The 16,898-nt window shown below is 54.4% G+C and overlaps 4 protein-coding genes across 6 annotated transcripts in view; 2 read left to right on the forward strand and 2 right to left on the reverse strand.

Annotated features, from left to right (window-relative positions):
• BAIAP3 (BAI1 associated protein 3) overlaps window positions 1–1,811 on the forward strand; it is a 9,807-nt gene extending 7,996 nt beyond the window's left edge. Inside the window, exons 31-34 of the mRNA XM_040253493.1 lie at window positions 49–172; window positions 263–468; window positions 559–899; window positions 1,611–1,811. Of these exons, the coding sequence (XP_040109427.1) occupies window positions 49–172; window positions 263–468; window positions 559–662 (434 nt within the window). The 3' untranslated portion in view covers window positions 663–899; window positions 1,611–1,811. The remainder of the gene's footprint in view (window positions 1–48; window positions 173–262; window positions 469–558; window positions 900–1,610) is intronic.
• TSR3 (TSR3 ribosome maturation factor) lies at window positions 1,595–4,048 on the reverse strand. Of its 2 annotated transcripts, none has more exons than XM_040253478.1 (6): window positions 3,876–4,048; window positions 3,570–3,789; window positions 3,022–3,215; window positions 2,441–2,617; window positions 2,222–2,285; window positions 1,595–1,983 (listed from the first exon to the last, which is right to left on the reverse strand). In XM_040253478.1, the coding sequence occupies exons 1-6, from the start codon at window positions 3,985–3,987 to the stop codon at window positions 1,809–1,811; spliced, it is 942 nt and encodes a 313-aa protein (XP_040109412.1). In that variant the 5' UTR covers window positions 3,988–4,048; the 3' UTR covers window positions 1,595–1,808. The 2 variants fall into 2 exon arrangements, with proteins under 2 accessions (XP_040109412.1, XP_040109418.1); XM_040253484.1 differs by having other exon boundaries at window positions 3,591–3,789; window positions 3,876–4,020.
• Window positions 4,049–4,055: 7 nt separating this feature from the next.
• On the forward strand, window positions 4,056–14,720 carry GNPTG (N-acetylglucosamine-1-phosphate transferase subunit gamma). The gene is made up of 11 exons (XM_040253533.1): window positions 4,056–4,158; window positions 4,260–4,317; window positions 4,397–4,464; window positions 13,217–13,271; window positions 13,334–13,417; window positions 13,487–13,580; window positions 13,644–13,758; window positions 13,837–13,919; window positions 13,993–14,124; window positions 14,202–14,283; window positions 14,380–14,720. Exons 1-11 carry the CDS (start codon window positions 4,107–4,109, stop codon window positions 14,475–14,477), a joined length of 921 nt encoding a protein of 306 aa, XP_040109467.1. The 5' UTR covers window positions 4,056–4,106; the 3' UTR covers window positions 14,478–14,720.
• Window positions 14,566–16,898, reverse strand: part of UNKL (unk like zinc finger) — a 31,393-nt gene continuing 29,060 nt past the window's right edge. For both annotated transcript variants that reach the window (XM_040253515.1, XM_040253521.1), the window contains one exon: window positions 14,566–16,889. In XM_040253515.1, coding sequence (XP_040109449.1) covers window positions 16,737–16,889 — 153 coding nt within the window. In that variant the 3' untranslated portion in view covers window positions 14,566–16,736. The remainder of the gene's footprint in view (window positions 16,890–16,898) is intronic.

A 16,898-nucleotide genomic window follows, 5' to 3' on the forward strand; every position in this document is an offset into this window, starting at 1 on the left:
GGGCGGGGCGGGGCTGGTGGCTGGATGCGCTCACAGCCGTGTCCCCAGGCCTCAGCGACCCCTTTGTGATCGTGGAGCTGGGCCCGCCGCACCTTTTCCCGCTGGTCCGCAGCCAGAGGACCCAGGTCAAGAGCCGGACGCTGCACCCCGTATACGACGAGCTCTTCTACTTGTGAGTGTCCCTCCCCGCCCTGCCGACCTGGAGTGGGGAGCAGGGCTCCAGATAACCACCTGCCTCCTCTCCCCACCCCCCGCCCCGCAGCTCTGTGCCCGCAGAGGCCTGCCGCCGCCGTGGCGCCTGCGTGCTGTTCACCGTCATGGACCATGACTGGCTGTCCACCAACGACTTCGCGGGGGAGGCAGCCCTGGGCCTGGGCAGCATTGGCGGCGTCGCGAGGCCCCAGGTGGGAGGGAGCGCGAGGGTCGGCCAGCCGGTCACCCTGCACCTGCGCCGGCCTCGAGCCCAGGGTGAGTGAGCTTCTGGCAGGGCGGGGCCAGCCGGGCCGACGTTGGCCCCGCCCCTTGCAGGACTGACACCGCCCCCGCCCCCGCCCGCAGTGAGGTCGGCACTTCGGATGCTGGAGGGGCGCCCCAACAAGGAGGCGCAGGAGTTTGTTAAGAGGCTCCGGGAGCTGGAGAAGTACATGGAAGCGGACCCCTGAGCCCTGCGGGCGAGAGCCAAGCCCTCCCCACGTCCCGCGCTGTTCTCTCGCCTTGTGGTCAGCTCTGTGCAGCCCCGCCATGGTGCCTTTCCCCGCTTCATGGTGTGTATTGTGGCTGGACTCCCCGGCTCCCTTCTGCACCGCCATGTCTGTGCGTTGTGTGCTGTGAACCCCTGTGCCCAGTAAGCCCTAGCCTGCTGGATCTGGACAGCCAACTAGACGAGTCCTGGCCACCAGGTGAGCTTTCCACTTCCCTCAGGTTCCATGGCCTCAGGGTGGGAGGGCCCTGGTCTTAGGGCAGGGTTCTCAGTTGGGGGCCTTGCCCCCAGGGGACGTTAGGCAGGGGGGATCAGTCACACCGAGTGAGTGAGTGGTGGCTGTACTGTTGGCACCAGTGGGTAGAGGCTAAAAGTGTGGTTTGACATCCTGCCATGAACCCTCCCCCCAACACAGAATTGTCCACCCCTAAATGTCACCAGTAACCAGGGAAGACCTCTGTCCTGGGCCTCTCTGGGGTCGGGGCAGAGTCTCCTTAAGCGGAGAGGCTGGAAGGTCTGGGTCTGGAGTCTAGACAATCCAGGCCTCAGAGGGAGAGGTGAACACCTGCAGTGACCCCACCTTCTCTGGGGATGCCCCTCCCCAAGAAAGCATATGGAAGGGGTTCTGCCTGAGAGCTCCACAGGTCTTCAGTTCCCACCCAGCTCACAGGCCCAGAAGAGGGACCTCTGTGGTCATTGTGCGAGGCTGAGGATGTCACACCAGGCTGGTTGGGTTAGTGTAAGGCGCTCTGTGCCAACTGTGTGGCCGTCTCCTTTTCATGAACGCACAGCGTCCACACAAGACCTACCCAGGGGTCCCATCTCTACACCCACTCTAGGCAGGATCTGGCTCACTAGAGACCAAGTGCTGAGAAGCAGAGGCTCACGCGGGGGTCTTCTTGGCTTGCAGCTTCATTGGGAGGGCTCTGAGGCAGGACCCAGAGCAAGGCTGGGTAAGAAGCGCCGGGAAAGAACCTGGTCAGAGTCCAGTCCTGCTCACAGCTGCATGGCCTGAGGCCGCCAGGCCTGTTTGTGTTCCCACAAGCTTCACTGCCATCTCCAGATGTTCTCGTCACTCTGCCTCCAAAAATACACACCTCTGCAACTTTCAGTTTCTCTGCCGTTTCTTGATTCCTTTCCAAATCTCTGTGGGGACCCTGGCTTCAGCCCCTTGCTTAGCAGTCTCCTCCTCTTCCTGGCTGCTGCTGCCGTCAGGTCCCCCGCCGTCAGGGTCAGGCCCAAGGTCCTCAGACTCATCTTCAGTGTCACTGTCAGCACCATCTCTGGGCAGCCGGAGAGAGAGGGATATGTCCACTGGCCTCCCCAACACACCTACTCACTCACCAAAGCCCCCAAGCTGAGGACATCCTCTCAAAGTGGAAACCCCTCCAGCTTCCCTTCTCTGCAGTCAGAAAACCATCCTGATGTTTAAGACACTCCCCCACCCTGCAGAAGGAGGGGCTGAGATCAGAGGTGGAGGAGAGCCCTGAGTCTAGGCTGTCATGAAGCTGGGGGACCTACCGGGAGCCAGTCATGGGCCGATTGGGGTTTGCAAACTCTCGCCCTGAGTCCACATCAAAGGGATCTGAATGGAAGAATCAAGGAGGAAAGCGGCCTGAAGTAGGAGTCCCACAGCTGTGGCAGGAAGGTCTTCCCAACCCCGGGGCTTCTCAAGGGAGGGGGCAGGCCTGGAGGGTCCGGGCTCCCACCTGGGCGGCAGGTGTCCCTGCCAGGCCTCACCGATTTCTTCCTCTTTGGGGTGCTCCTTGGCATGGGCCAGGAACTCCTGCTCTGCCTGCAGCACCTCCTCTGGGCTGCTGCAGGCCGCGTATTTGTCCAGAAGCTGGCGGTTCAGATCCAGAAAGCCCTTGCCCCACTTGAATTTCCGCAGTAAAATGACAGCGAGGTCTGAGAAACCTGTCGGTGCAGGAAGCAGGAAGCCCATGATGTAGACAGTCCCTCTCCTGCCCCTCAGGAGCTGAGAGTCCCGCCAACACCGGCCCACGGCCCTCTGCAGCCCACCAAGTCCCTCTCCCCACAGGGCATCTCACGGAATTGCCCCCCTGAGCCTCCGAGTGGACCTTAAGTTCTCAGGAGATGAGCTGGGGTGACAGGGCTCTGGGGGCCGTCGTGCCCTGACAAGAGCCTGACAAGCGCTTGGAGGCCAGTGGTCTGTTCTGTCTCCACCTCCGCCTCTCAGGGAGAGGACTCAAGTGGGAGCTGGGAGGAAACCCTGGCCACCGCCCAGCACGTGGTCAGGCTCCTCCCAGGACTGGCAGCAAAAGCACACCGACTCCAGGCTCCCAGGCCCTGACACTCACCCAGGATGCAGAAGGTGGCAGCGAAGGCCTCCACGCAGGACAGCCTGCAGGGCCGGCCATAGTTCACAGGGTTGGCGGCCACCAAATGGGGCAGGAGCCGCAAGTGGCTCCCACGCATCTTCGCAAACGGAGTCTCATCCAGTCTGGCCCAGGAGCAGTCGATGACAGCGACCCCAGACTGTGCCACCAAATGTCTGCCAAGAGCAGTGTAGGGCTTGGTTCTTGGCTTAACTGGGTGCTGGTCCCAGGGAAGCTATGTCCTAGGAGACTGGCCGCACTGGGGATTCAGAGGCATCATTCAAGGACTCTCATGGGCCAAGCATCTGGGGCAGTTGGGGGAAAGCTGTTCCTCCAAAAGGCTTTTATTCACTCAACAAGTGTTTACTGTAGCCTGCTACCTCCCGGGTTCTGTGCTAGGCAACGGGGGCCGACTAGACAGATCAAACAGGTGAGCTCTGAAGGGAAAGATGCGCCAGGGCTGAGGGCTAATTAAGAAGAGTCCGGGCAGGCCCACTCCGTTTCCCCGCACCCAGTTCTCTCGAGCCTACCTGTCTGCGGGGGACACGTACTGGGAGCCCACGGGGCTGAGCACGAGGCCGCCGAACCTGTGGCCCAGGCGCAGGCAGCGCACCAGCCCCAGGCGGGCCAGCTTGCGGCCGGTGCAGCGCCGGGGGTCGCAGTGGCCCAACTCCCACATGGCCAGAGTGCAGGGCAGCTGCGCCGGGCCCGGGCCGCCCTGGTCCTCAGGGGCCTCTGGCTCCACGGACGCTGCGGTGGGCAGAGAAGGGGATCCGGCCTCAGGCGCGGCTCGGCGGCCCGACCCTCGGCCCCCCTCAGGGTCACGCCCCACTCACCGCGCAGCGCGGCGCCCACCTCCTCGGCGAAGGCCTCCAGGGAACGGCCCGCAGGGCGCCGAGCGCGGCCGCCCTCCGCGCCCCGCCCGCGCGAGGCCCTCCGGCGGCCCATGGCGGGAAGCCGGGCCCGCTGCTCCTACTGCGTCTCCGCTCCTCCGGCGGCCGAGTTGCGCGCGTGCCCCACTTCCGGCTCTGGCGCCCACGTGACCGCGCGGCGGCGGCGGCGGCGCGATGGCGGCGAGGCTGGCGGGCTTGGCGGTGCTGCTCGGGCTCGCGGCCCGCGGTGAGTGACCAGCCCGGCGCCTCCGTCCCGGAGCACCCCCTGTGTTCTCCGCGGCCCCGCCCGCGCTGCCCGCCCGCCTCCTCACTGCTCGCTCCCCGCAGGGCCCGCACCCACAGGCGCCGCCAAGATGAAGGTGGTGGAGGAGCCCAACACTTTCGGGTGAGTGGCCGCGCGGGGAGCGGGAGGCGCGGTGCCGCGGCCCGGGCCTGCTTCTCCCTGACCCTGCCGCGTCTCGCAGGCTCAACAACCCGTTCCTGCCCCAGACCAGTCGCCTGCAGCCCAAGAGGGACCCTTCACCCGTGTCTGGTGAGTGCGGGGCCCAGGCCTCTGACGTGTCAGGGACCCGGGGCGAGCAGGGAGCCGGCCCAGCTTCAGCACCGGTGGGCCGCGTCAGTCCTCGGGAGCCGGCGCCAGGGAGGGAGAGGGGCCTTGGAAATTAGGACCTGGAGGCTCATGCTGTCCTTTGTCAGCCTTCTAAGTGCACGCTAACCTTCCAGAGTGTGCCTGTGCCGGGTTCACTAGTTAGGGACTTAGTCCTTAGTTTGTTTTCCTAGAGGTGATCTTTGTTATCAGGTTGGTGTGTGTTTTCTTAAACGTTTTTTAATGCGTTTACGTGCATAAGCTTACACGTAAAAAACGTGTAGTAGGTTTTTTGTGTGTGACCTTTGCTTTCTTGTTTTGAGTAATACCATTTTACTGCTCAAAACGGGATTCTCTGGTAGCTCAGTTGGTAAAGACTCCGCCTACAATGCAGGAGACCCCTGTTCGATTCCTGGGTCGGGAAGATCCGCTGGAGAAGGGATAGGCTACCCACTCTAGGGTTCTTGGGCTTCCTTTGTGGCTCAGCTGGTAAAGAATCCGCCTGCAATGAGAGAGACCTGGCTTCGATCCCTTGGTTGGGAAGATTCCCTGGAGAGGGAAGCTGCTACCCACTCCAGTATTCTGGCCTGGAGAATTCTGTGGACTGTTTAGTCCATGGGATCACAAAAAGTCAGACACCACTGAGCGACTTCCACTATGCAGGTTTGCTTGTTTGCTGCTGTCGCTCACTGTGCGTCTTCGCTCTTCTCACTTGGTGCCTAGCATTCCATAAGGAAGCTCTGAGTTCTTTCATTGTCCAGCAAGGCGTTGTTTATGTGTTTTGGTCACTAAGAACATTGTTGAGGAGAATATCCCTTCTAGGGGTCCCTGTTTTACACCTATGGGAGTGGTTTCCTGCAACAGGATCTCAGGAATGGAATTTCTGTGTTGTTAAATGGGTGTTAAATATAACAAACAAAAAATCCAAGGGAATTCTCTGGTGGTCCAATGGTTAGGACTTGGTGCTTCCACTGCAAAGGGCATTGAGTTCAATCCCTGACGCAGGAACTAAGATCCTGCAAGCTGCACAGTGCTCAGTCATGTCTGACTCTTTGCAATAACATGGACTGTAGCCCACCAGGCTCCTCTGTCCATGGGATTCTCCAGGCAAGAATACTGGAGTGGGTTGCCATGCCCTCCTCCAAGGGATTTTCCTGACCCAGGAACTGAACCCATGTCTCCTGCATTGCCGGCCGATTCTTTACCAGTGAGCCATCTGGGAAGCCCACCAATTAAAGAGAAAAAAATCCAACATCTCTTTTTAAAACAAATATTTATTTGGCTGCAGCAGGTCTTAGTTGAGGCACTTGGGATCTTTGATCTTTACTGGGGTATGTGGGGTCGAGTTCTCTGACCAGGAATTGAACCCAGGTCCTCTGTGTTGGGAGTGCAGAGTCTTAGCCACTGGACCACTAAGGAAGTCCCCCAAATATTTTTTTTTTCAATTGACTGCTACCATATGTTAGGGTCTATGCTGTGGATGCAGAAATGAAGAAAACATACAATGTTCTCATGGAGTTGACACTCTTAATTGGCAGGAGAGTAGGCTGACAATAAACAGAAAAGTAGGTAAAATGTAGACTGGTGAAAAGTGGTCTGTAGGTATGGAAGGCAGAGAAGAGTGTGTGTGCGGGGTTGTTCTGGGGATTACCATTTTAAATGCAGGGTTCAGGAAAAGACTGAGAAGTGAAATTTCGGTCAGAAACTGAAGGGGAGTGGGAGTTAGGGCTGTGAATATCTGGGGGAGAAGAGCCCAGCAAAAGAAGTGGCCAAATACAGGCCGTGAGCACGGATGCCAGGCTGGAGGGATTGGCCATGGGGTGGGAGTAGGGCGCTGAGATCAGAGACAGAGGGTACAGCTGTGAGCTTTCACTCTAGACAGAGTTTAGCTTTTTACTGTGAAAATATTGAGTAGAAAAACGGAGGAATGGGGCCGTGAACAGCAGCGTACACGCCGACTCAGTGCAAGAGTTGATGTTCTGCTGTGCTTTACCTTCTTCTCGTTTGAGACCAGGGTTTGATCCCTGGGTTGGGAAGATACCCCGGAGAAAGGAATAGCAACCCACTCTAGTATTCTTGCCTGGAGAATTCCATGGAGAGAGAAGCCTTACAGACTACAGTCTGTGGGGTCACAAAGCGTTGAACACAACTGAGTGACTAGGACACACACACAGAATACCTTGTACAGCTGTCCTGGGTCCCACACTCGCCCCTGACCCTGGCCCCGGGAAGCAATCAAGGGGAACATATCCATCTGGTTAATTAGGTGCTGGGCCAGCTGTCTCACTAACTATGAAATAAGTGAGCAAGGTTTGAGACTTGCAATTTATTTTGGACTGTGTCCAGCCAGTTGGGCAGCAGGGCACTATGGTCCACCCTTCACGAGGTCATTCTTTTCTTTGTCATCAGTTTGATTTGCAGTTGGGTTCCTGTGTTTCTGCTTGTGCTGTTTTAGTGCTTACTCTACACATTTGGAGAAGGCAGTGGCACCCCACTCCAGCACTCTTGCCTAGAAAATCTCATGGGCGGAGGAGCATGGTAGGCTGCAGTCCATGGGGTCACTAAGAGTCGGACACGGCTGAGTGACTTCACTTTCACTTTTCACTTTCATGCATTGGAGAAGGAAATGGCAGCCCACTCCAGTGTTCTTGCCTCGAGAATCCCAGGGACGGGGGAGCCTGGTGGCCTGCCGTCTATGGGGTCGCACAGAGTCGGACACGACTGAAGTGACTCAGCAGTGGCAGCTACACATTTTTACTTTTGATTTTTCCTTGACTTAAAAAAAAAAAAAGTTCTATCCAATTTCAAGCACGTGTGAAAGTGGGAGGAGGGTGTGTGAAGCACCAGGCACCCTCACCCAGCTTTCTTTTTGCCACTCTGGTTACTTTGAAACTAATTTCTCTCAGTTTATTTGTAATATTTTGTGCATGTGTTGACGGGCACAGCAACAGTATCAGTCGGTAAAATCCCCTCATTGTTTGAGATGTCTCTGCTGCTGCCAAGTCGCTTCAGTCGTGTCTGACTCTGTGTGACCCCATAGACGGCAGGCCACCAGGCTCCCCCGTCCCTGGGATTCTCGAGGCAAGAACACTGGAGTGGGCTGCCATTTCCTTCTCCAATGCATGAAAGTGAAAAGTGAAGTGAGGTCGCTCAGTCCAGGCTCCTCCGTCCATGGGGTTTTCCAGGCAAGAGTACTAATGGTCTCATACTCTTTACCAGGCTGGTGGTTTGAGTAAGTAGGGAAGGGCCGTGTGTCGTGCACTTGACACGCGCCCACGTGTGCTCCAGCTTCCTCAACTCTATAGATCCCCTCCCTCTGGCTCCTTGCGATTTATCTACTAAGGAGACTGGCTCGCGTGTTCCCCACATTCTGGACTGTGTCCATTGCATTCCTGTGGTTAACATTTGTTCATGTAGTAGCTGGAGTCCAGCTGTGTGCCTGGGTGCTGGCTGGTCCTCTGGGTTTCTCGAGAACAGTGGGGAGAGGTGTCCCCCACCTGGCCTCTGTCTCCTGCCTGAAGCTCTCGTGTACAGCCCTTTCTCAGGGAGAGGACCTTCCAGGCTGTTCCTGGTTGCTGAGTTTTTACCATGAATGGCTGTTGGGTTTTGTCAAAGGTTTTTTCTAAACCTATCAAAGCAGTCCTGAGTTTTCTTTTTCAACCTGTTTCTAGGGTGGGGGAGAAGCTCTATACAGTCAGCAAAAAGAAGACCAGGAGCTGACTGTGGCTCAGATCATGAACTCCTTATTGCAAAATTTAGACTTAAATTGAAGAATGTAGAGAAAACCACTAGACCATTCAGGTATGACCTAAATCAAATGCCTTAGGATTATACAGTGGAAGCGACAAATAGATGATAGAGTGAGTGCCTGAAGAACTATGGACAGAGGTTCGTGACGTTGGACGGCAGACAGTGATCAAGACCATCGCCAAGAAAAAGGATTGCAAAAAGGCAAAATGGTTGTCTGAGAAGGCCTTACAAATAGCTGAAAAAAGAGGAGAAGCTAAAGGCAAAGGAGAAAAGGAAAGATATACCTATTTGAATGCAGAGTTCCAAAGAATAGCAGGGAGAGATCAGAAAGCTTTTCTGAGTGATCAATGCAAAGAAATAGAGAAAAACAATGGAATGGGAAAGACTAGAAATCTTTTCAAGAAAATTAGACCAAGGGAACATTTTATCCAAAGATGGACACAGTAAAGGACAGAAACGGTATGGACCTAACAGAAGCAGAAGATATTAAGAGGTGGCAAGAATACATAGGAGAACTGTACAAAAAAAATCTTCACAACCAAGATAATCATGATGGTGTGATCACTCACCGAGAGCCAGACATCCTGGAATGCGAAGTCAAATAGGCCTTAGGAAGCATCACTATGAACAAAGCTAGTGGAGGTGATGGAATTCCAGTTGAGCTGTTTCAAATCCTTAAAGATGATGCTGTTAAAGTGCTGCACTCAAGATGCCAGCAAAATTGGAAAACTCAGCAGTGGCCACAGGACTGGAAAAGGGTCAGTTTTCATTCCAATCCCAAAGAAAGGCAATGCCAAAGAATGCTCAAACTACTGCACAATTGCACTCATCTCACACACTAGTAAAGTAATGCCCCAAAATCTCCAAGCCAGGCTTCAACAGTATGTGGATGGTGAATTTCCAGATGTTCAAGCTGGATTTAGAAAAGGCCAGAGGAACCAGAGATCAAATTGCCAATATCCGTTGGATCATCGAGAAGGCAAGAGAGTTCCAGAAAAAATCTACTTCTGTTTTATTGACTATGCCAAAGCCTTTCACTGTGTGGATCACAATAAACTGTGGAAAATTGTTTAAGAGATGGGAATATCAGATCACCTGATCTGCCTCCTGAGAAATATGTATGCAGGTCAAGAAGCAACAGTTAGAACTGGACATGGAACAACAGACTGGTTCCAGATCAGGAAAGGAATACGTCAAGGCTGTATATTGTCACCCTGCTTATTTAACTTATGTGCAGAGTACATCATGAGAAATGCTGGGCTGGATGAAGCACAAGCTGGAATCAAGATTGCCAGGAGAAATATCAATAACCTCAGATATGCAGATGATACCACCCTTATGGCAGAATGCAAAGAAGAATTAAAGAGCCTCTTGATGAAAATGAAAGAGGAGAGTGATGAAATTGGCTTAAAACTCCACATTCAGAAAACTAAGATCATGGCATCTGATCCCATCACTTCATGGCAAATAGATGGGAAACAGTGGAAACAGTGAGAGACTTTATGTTCTGGGGGGCTCCAAAATCAATGCAGATGGTGACTGTAGCTATGAAATTAAAGGATGCTTGCTCCTTGGAAGAAAAGCTATGGCCAACCTAGACAGCATTATTAAAAAGCAGAGACATTACTTTGCCAGCAAAGTCAAAGCTATGGTTTTTCCGATAGTCACGTATGGATGTGAGAGTTGGACTATAAAGAAAGGTGAGCGCTGAAGAATTGATGCTTTTGAACTGTGGTGTTGGAGAAGACTCTTGAGAGTCCCTTGCACTGCAAGGAAATCAAACCAGTCCATCCTAGAGGAAGTCAGTCCTGAATATTCATTGGAAGGACTGATGCTAAAGCTGAAACTCCAATACTTTGGCCACCTGATGCAAAGAACTGACTCATTGGAAAAGACCCTGATGCTGGGAAAGATTGAAGGTGGGAGGAGAAGGGGACAACAGAGGATGAGGTGGTTGGATGGGCTCACCAACTCGATGGACATGAGTTTGAGCAAGCTCCGGGAGTTGGTGTTGGACAGGGAGGCCTGGTGTGCTGTAGTCCATGGGGTCGAAAAAGAGTCGGACACGACAGAGCGACTGAACTGACAGGCTGGGGAGCTTTGGCTTAACACCCTGGAACATGGTTGCAATATAGCTGCTTTAAAATCCTGTCTGTAGGGAAAAAATCCCGTTTGTGGTATTTTGTTATAGAAGCTCGAATGGACTAAGTACCTCATGTAAGTGGAATCATACAATACTTGTGCTTCTGGGATTGGCCCGTTTCACTTAGCATAGCATCTCGAAAGTTCATTGTGTGGCCTGTGGCAAGACTGCCTTCCTTTTTGAGGCTGAATACACACTGCATTCTGTTCATCCACCTGTCAGTGCCCACCTGGGTTTTTTCTTTTTGGTGACTGTGAATAAGGCTGCTGTGAGCATGATCCACGTTTGAGTCCCTGCTTTCAGTTCACACACCCAGGAGTCAGTTTGCTGTATCATGTGATTCTACTGGGTTGGCCAAAGGTTCATTTGGGTTTTTCTGAAAAATCTTTAGAGAAACATCTGAGATGAACCTTTTTGGCCAACCTCGTATGTTTAAGCTTTATGAGGAACCACCCGACTTCTCAGCAGCGACTTGTACATCTTGCATTCCCACCAGCAGTAGCAGTGTGCAGAGGTTCTGGTTTCTCTATATCCTAACCAACATTTGTTTTCTGTTCATTTAATAGTCATACTAATGTAGATGAAGTGATACCTCATTGTGGATTTGATTTGTGTTTATTTTTCACTTCAGAAAAATGTCTGGTAATCTTTGGTCCATCTTAAAAAAGTTTTTTTTTCTGATGTATTTGGCTGTGCTGGGTCTTAGTTGGGGCATGTGGGATCTAGCTCCTTGACCAGGGATAGAACCCGGGCCCCCTGCATTGGGAGCTCAGAGTCTTAGCCACTTAGTCTAAGCCACTTGGACCAAGGAAGCCCCCGTGGTCCATCCTTTAATTGGGTTCTTTGGGGCTTTGTTGTTGTTATGCGAGCGCCCCACGTTTCTAGTTTTCCTTTTGGTACTGTTGCCTTTGGCGTCATCGCCAACACTGATGTTCGGTGCCGTGTGCTTGTAACTGTCACAGTCTTGGTGTGGGGACCCTCTCATGTATAACACCCCCCTCATTTCCCTGAACAGTGCTGACTGGTAGTCGTCGGGTGTTGGCGTGGCTGTCCCCGCTCGCTCTACTTTCGTCTTTCTCCGTCCTCTCACTTTCAGCCTGCTTGTGCCCTCGAGCTTCAGTGTGTCTCTTATAGAGAGTATACATACACAGTTGGGTCACACTTCTTTACCCGTTTAGCCAATCTGTGCCTTCTGATGGGAGAGTTTAATCTGTCTACGTTTAAAGTAATCACTGATAAGGAACGATTTGGAGAAGACAAAACAGCAAAATTTGTTTTACAGTTGTTTTTTGTTGCTCGTTCCCTCCATTCCTTTTGTTGACCTTTTCCTAAGCGACCTGTTCTGACGTCCTTCTTAACTTCTTTTGTGTGTATTCTATGTAGCCATTTCCTCTCCAGTCGCCAGGGGATTTATGATCATGTAACTCAAGTCTAACTTGTACATGATTGAAGTTGGTGTGACTTCAAAGACTTCTCCTGTACAACTCTGTCCCTCCCCAACTTTGTGGTTGACTTCAAAAACTGACCCTTCAAGTGTGGATCTGTAATTATACCCATGCCTCTTGTCTTTTGAACCCTGTAGATTTGTGGCTCAGGACCATGGCACTGCTTTGAGTTTGCCCATGTATTTGCCTTTCCTGGGGGTAATGAGGGGCTCCGTCCAAGGCAGGATTGGTGGTAATGAAGTCACTCAGCCTTAGTCCGGGAGGGTCTTGATTTTGCCTAAGTCTTGGAGGAGGATTTCCTGGATATAGACCCCTTGGTTGACAGTTTTGTCTGCCACCCCACTGCTTCCTGGCCTCCCAAGTGTAGCAGAGAAGTGGGTGGGCAATCTCGTTGATTCCTTCATGTAACGACTTGCCACTTTCGACTTGGTGTCTGCCGTTTCTCCCGTGTCTCGGTGAGGGTCTCTCCGAGTGTGTTGTACGCGGAGTTCAGTGAGCCGCTTGGATCTGTTGGGGTTGGGGCAGTTATTTCCTCAGATCCCGTCTCTGCCCCTCCTCTTTGCCTCCACTGTGTCGTCACTGGTTCTTCTCTCTGCTCAGAACTGTTGAACTCCTTCTGTGGGTTTATTAGTTCAGTTGAATTTTTCAGCTCCAGGGTTTTGTAGTTCCTCTCGACCTGGTTCACTCTCTGCCCATGTGTCATCTTCTGGACACGCTTTGGTTCTTTCTGTTTCCCTCCAGCCCATTAAGCATATTTTAGGCATTTGTTTAACTGAAGTTTTCAGTCAGTCCAGCATCTGGGCTTCTCCCAGGTGGTCCTGTTGGGTTTTCCTTTGGAGAGGCTATAGGTCCCTTGCAGGCTGGCCCGGTGCTGGGGCGGCCTTCACCAGAGTGGGCGTGTTCAGAGCCTGGGGGCGTCCACGTGCAGGCCCCCGGGGTCTCCCTGCACTCCTCCTGGGTCCAGACGGCCTGCTGTGTGTGTCCGACCGTCACCCCTTGCCTGCAGCCTTCACGAGCAGCCCCCTTTCCTGCCTGGGATCCGAGTTGGGCAGAACAGAGGCCAGGCTCCTGGCAGGCCCCAGCCAGGCTGCTCCTCACGGCCTCACTGGGGCGGGGGCTTCACTGCAAGGGGCTCGCCTGGCTGCCAGCGAGCCATTCTCCGGAACGCTGGGGGTCAGCGCTGCTGGTTGCAGTGGTCCTTGGCGGTGTTTTCATGGGGTGTGAGCTGGCGCTCTGTGAGGTCGCTCACGCCCTCTGCCTGGTTGCACGTTTCCGGCACTCTCCGTCCACGAAGGGCCCTGGCTCTGGGCTCTGGGCCCGCTCAGGGCACCGTGCTCAGCGGGCTGCGCTCTCCCCGCAGGCCCCGCGCACCTCTCCACACTCTCTGGCAAGTGCTTCAGCCTGGTGGAGTCCACGTGAGTGAGGGCAGGGCAGGGTGGCTGGGGGCCGGGGCCCCGCTGACACCCCGTGCCCGCAGGTACAAGTACGAGCTCTGCCCATTCCACAACGTGACGCAGCACGAGCAGACCTTCCGCTGGAACGCCTACAGCGGGATCCTCGGGTGAGTGGGGTGCGGCCGAGGCCCCGGGGCGCCGTGCCCCACCCCGCCTCACTCTCTGCCCCTCCGCAGCATCTGGCACGAGTGGGAGATCACCAACAACACCTTCAGGGGCATGTGGATGCGGGATGGTGACGCATGCCAGTCGCGGAGCCGGCAGAGCAAGGTGGGCAGTGGAGGGTGGGGGTGGGCGCCTGCTTCCCCCACTTGCTCACTGAGGTCCCCCCAGGTGGAGCTCACCTGCGGCAAAAGCAACCGGCTGGCCCATGTGTCTGAGCCAAGCACCTGTGTCTACGCACTGACCTTTGAGACGCCCCTCGTCTGCCACCCCCACTCCTTGTTAGGTGGGTGCCCGGGTGGGCGAGGGGGGGGGGTTGGGGGGCAGAGGGGCTCAGCTCAGCCAGTTTCTATCGGACCTTCAGTGTACCCGACCCTGCCCGCGGCCCTGCAGCAGCGGTGGGACCAGCTGCAGCAGGACCTGGTGGACGAGCTGATCACAGCCCAGGTGAGTCATGAGCTGGCCCCGGATGGGGGCCGGGCAGCCCAGTGGGCGCTCCCTCTTCATCCTCCACCTGCAGGGCTATGAGAAGTCGCTCAGGGCGATTTTTGAAGATGCTGGTTATCTGAAGACATCAGAACCAAGTGAAGTGGCACAGCAGGAAGGAGGCACCAAGGGCCTGCGGTTTGAGACACTGGAGAGCTGCCAGGAGGTATAGACACGGCCTGCCCCTGGCCGAGGACAGCCTCCCACCAAGGGCCTGACCACCCCTCTCCACTCCCGGTCTAGGCACATAAGGCCCTATCACAGGAGATAAACAGACTGCAAGGCGTGCTGACCCAGCATGGCGTCCCCTACGGGAAGCCCACAGGTCCGTGGTGCCCGGTGGGGGGTGGGGGGCCCAAGCCCACCTGGGCTTTGCGCCTGCCGGTTGGGTCCTGACTCCCACTGCCTGGTGGTTTGGCAGAAACACCCAGCTCTGAGCACTGGGGCCCCCAGATGCCCACGGCCAGGATAGCGGAGCCCCTGCGAGGTGGCCCTGGACTGCGTGGGGACACCCTGTGACCCTCAGGGCTGAGCCTCAGCCTGAAGACCTTTCTCTCCTTCTGAGCCAAGCAGACTCTAGGGGTTGTCCTCAAAGATGCAGACAAAATAAAGATCAGAGTTTTAATTAATTTCCATACTGATAAAAATAATTCCATGAATTCTGTAAACCATTGCATAAATGCTATAGTGTAAAAAAATTTAAACAAGTGTTAACAACTTTAAACAATTCACTACGAGTAAATGATTATGCATTATAAATACTACCTTCTGGGTTAAGAAAACTCCATCCCAATAACATTCGCATCTAAACACTCGAACATACAGATTGGGGCTTCCATAAATTAATAATTTGTATGAAGCATCCACAAGGAGTCAAGGTCTTCTGCCCACAGCGACAGATGGTGGGACGATGGAATGTCACTGCTAACACTGAGCACTCAGGAGCTGACACTTGGCAGCAAGAACCGCGGCCTCGCCAAGCACCGTGTAGCTTCAGCTGCTACACCCAGCACCCCTTGTCATCCAAGTGCGGGGCGGTGACACCCTGAGACCCTGAGCCTGGCCCGGCCCAGCCTGGGAGGCCTGCTCTGCCCCTCAGAAGGCCAGGGCCACCCGGCTGCTCGGGGATAGCCCCAAGAGCCCCACCCAGGTAGTTCTTTGGTCTTCCCACCACACCTGTCCTCAGAGCCAGCAAGTACCTGGGGGGGTGTGCCTCCAGTTCCCAGAACCCCACAGAGAGTACTGACCGGGGTAGCTTATAAATACACCTAAAGCTTAATTGTTCCTGTTTATAATTTGAAAATGTCTAGGCTAGAAGTCGATTACAGACATTGTCCCATTTCCCTAGAAGGCCAAAGGCCTGCCATGGGAAACAAGTGCATAAATATTAATAAAAATAAAGAACTTTAAACAGTGATAACAATAGCACAAAATATACGTAATTTCTAAGAGCTAATAAATCAACATCACTATAATTAGAAACGAAGGTTCACCACAACTGAGTCAGAGTTACCGTTAGCAGCGGGCGAGCTGCATGGAGCCATGGACCCACCTTTGAATGACAGCTTTCCCATCAGTGTGTCTTACATTAAAAAAAGGTTTTCAACCTCTCACTATAGTAAATACATTCTAATTTGGTCACTGATAAAAATTTTTACCTAGTCACTTTGCACTTTTAAAAAATGCTATATAAAGTCTTTGGCACAGCCCTGGGCAGGCGGGCAGGGGTGGCTTGTCCCTTCCAGGCCAGGGCCCAGTCCTCGCTCCGCGCCCGCAGCAGACTCCTGGGAGATCCTTGCCCTATCTACGCCTGCGAGTAAGGTCTCGGCCAACCACAGACAGCTTTTACTTCCTCCCGGATTCCTCGGAAAAGTGACCCAACGCAGACAGGAGAGACCGAAGCACTGAGATCCGACCTGTTCCCAGCAGCCCTGCTGCCACCCGGGCCCTGCACAGCCCTCACAGTGGCCAGGTCCCCCCACCTGTGGTCACATGACCGCACCACCTGGACAAACAAACCTGGCAACAGTGTCTCCCACGCAGGTGGGTGACTGGGCGTGGCTACCGCCGGGAAGCCCACCAGCAAGCTTGGGGGAGGGGGAGCACGGAGGGCCCTCCCTGCCGCCCCACTGCCCTGCTGACCCGCACGCTGGCCAGGTCCAGAGAGGAGTAATGCACCATCCCCGGCTCTCCGAGGCATAGGCACTTGAGCGGGGCCTGTGGCCTCAGGGCTGTCACTGACGCTGCAGTTACTGTGCACACGTTCAGGAAGTGAGTTCCCTTCATAAAATTTCATCTACATGTATATGTCTCTCAATAATCACTCTGCTATAAATACTATTGGTTTGCACTTAATTTGAAAACTGTAAAAATCCTAGGTATCTCTCACTACTAGATAAATGCTCACTTCATAAGTACTAATCTCAGATAGGAACTAGCATGGTTACCGTGCTACGGGCTAAGAGAGACCGAGAGGAAGTGCTCTGTTCACAGTACACGTGTAAAGCTTCATATTATCGCATATTAAAAACACCTCAAAGCAGCTCAGAGCAACTTGGAACCTCTGCCTAAACTCTTCCGTCTACAAAGTGCTTCTCGGGACTCGAGCTCCCAGGATCCAGTCACAGTGGTGTCAGGACCACAGACCCCGAGGGGGTAACCCTGCCTTCATGCCCCATGGGGCATCAGGGTCTGCGAGGAAGAGTCTGAGGCTGTGGGTGGGCCACGCGGGGCTGGGGTCCCGACATCGGTGGCACCAGGAAGCAGACGAGGCAGCCGTCACCAGGGCATGGGCTGGCCTGCGCAGTAGGCGCACTCGGGGGCACTGCCCGCACAGGGCTCGCAGAGCACACGGTGCTGGCAAGGCCGCAGGACAGCGCCTGCCCGCTCCCCGCACATCACGCACTGCTTCGCTCGCAGCTGGAAGATCACCTGTGGGCC

This window comes from Oryx dammah, unplaced genomic scaffold (genome assembly GCF_014754425.2).
Source record: "Oryx dammah isolate SB20612 unplaced genomic scaffold, SCBI_Odam_1.1 HiC_scaffold_2, whole genome shotgun sequence".
NCBI classification, from domain to species: Eukaryota; Metazoa; Chordata; class Mammalia; order Artiodactyla; family Bovidae; genus Oryx; species Oryx dammah.

Coding starts and splice junctions, on each gene's coding strand:
- TSR3 (XM_040253478.1), bottom strand. CDS start 3,987: ATGGGCCGCCGGAGGGCCTCGCGCGGGCGGGGCGCGGAGGGCGGCCGC. Junction 3,216..3,569: donor TACGTGTCCCCCGCAGACAG/GTAGGCTCGAGA, acceptor TGCTCTTGGCAG/ACATTTGGTGGCACAGTCTG. Junction 1,984..2,221: donor CGGCCCATGACTGGCTCCCG/GTAGGTCCCCCA, acceptor CCGGCTGCCCAG/AGATGGTGCTGACAGTGACA.
- GNPTG (XM_040253533.1), top strand. CDS start 4,107: ATGGCGGCGAGGCTGGCGGGCTTGGCGGTGCTGCTCGGGCTCGCGGCC. Junction 4,159..4,259: donor GCTCGGGCTCGCGGCCCGCG/GTGAGTGACCAG, acceptor CGCTCCCCGCAG/GGCCCGCACCCACAGGCGCC. Junction 13,759..13,836: donor CCACCCCCACTCCTTGTTAG/GTGGGTGCCCGG, acceptor TCGGACCTTCAG/TGTACCCGACCCTGCCCGCG.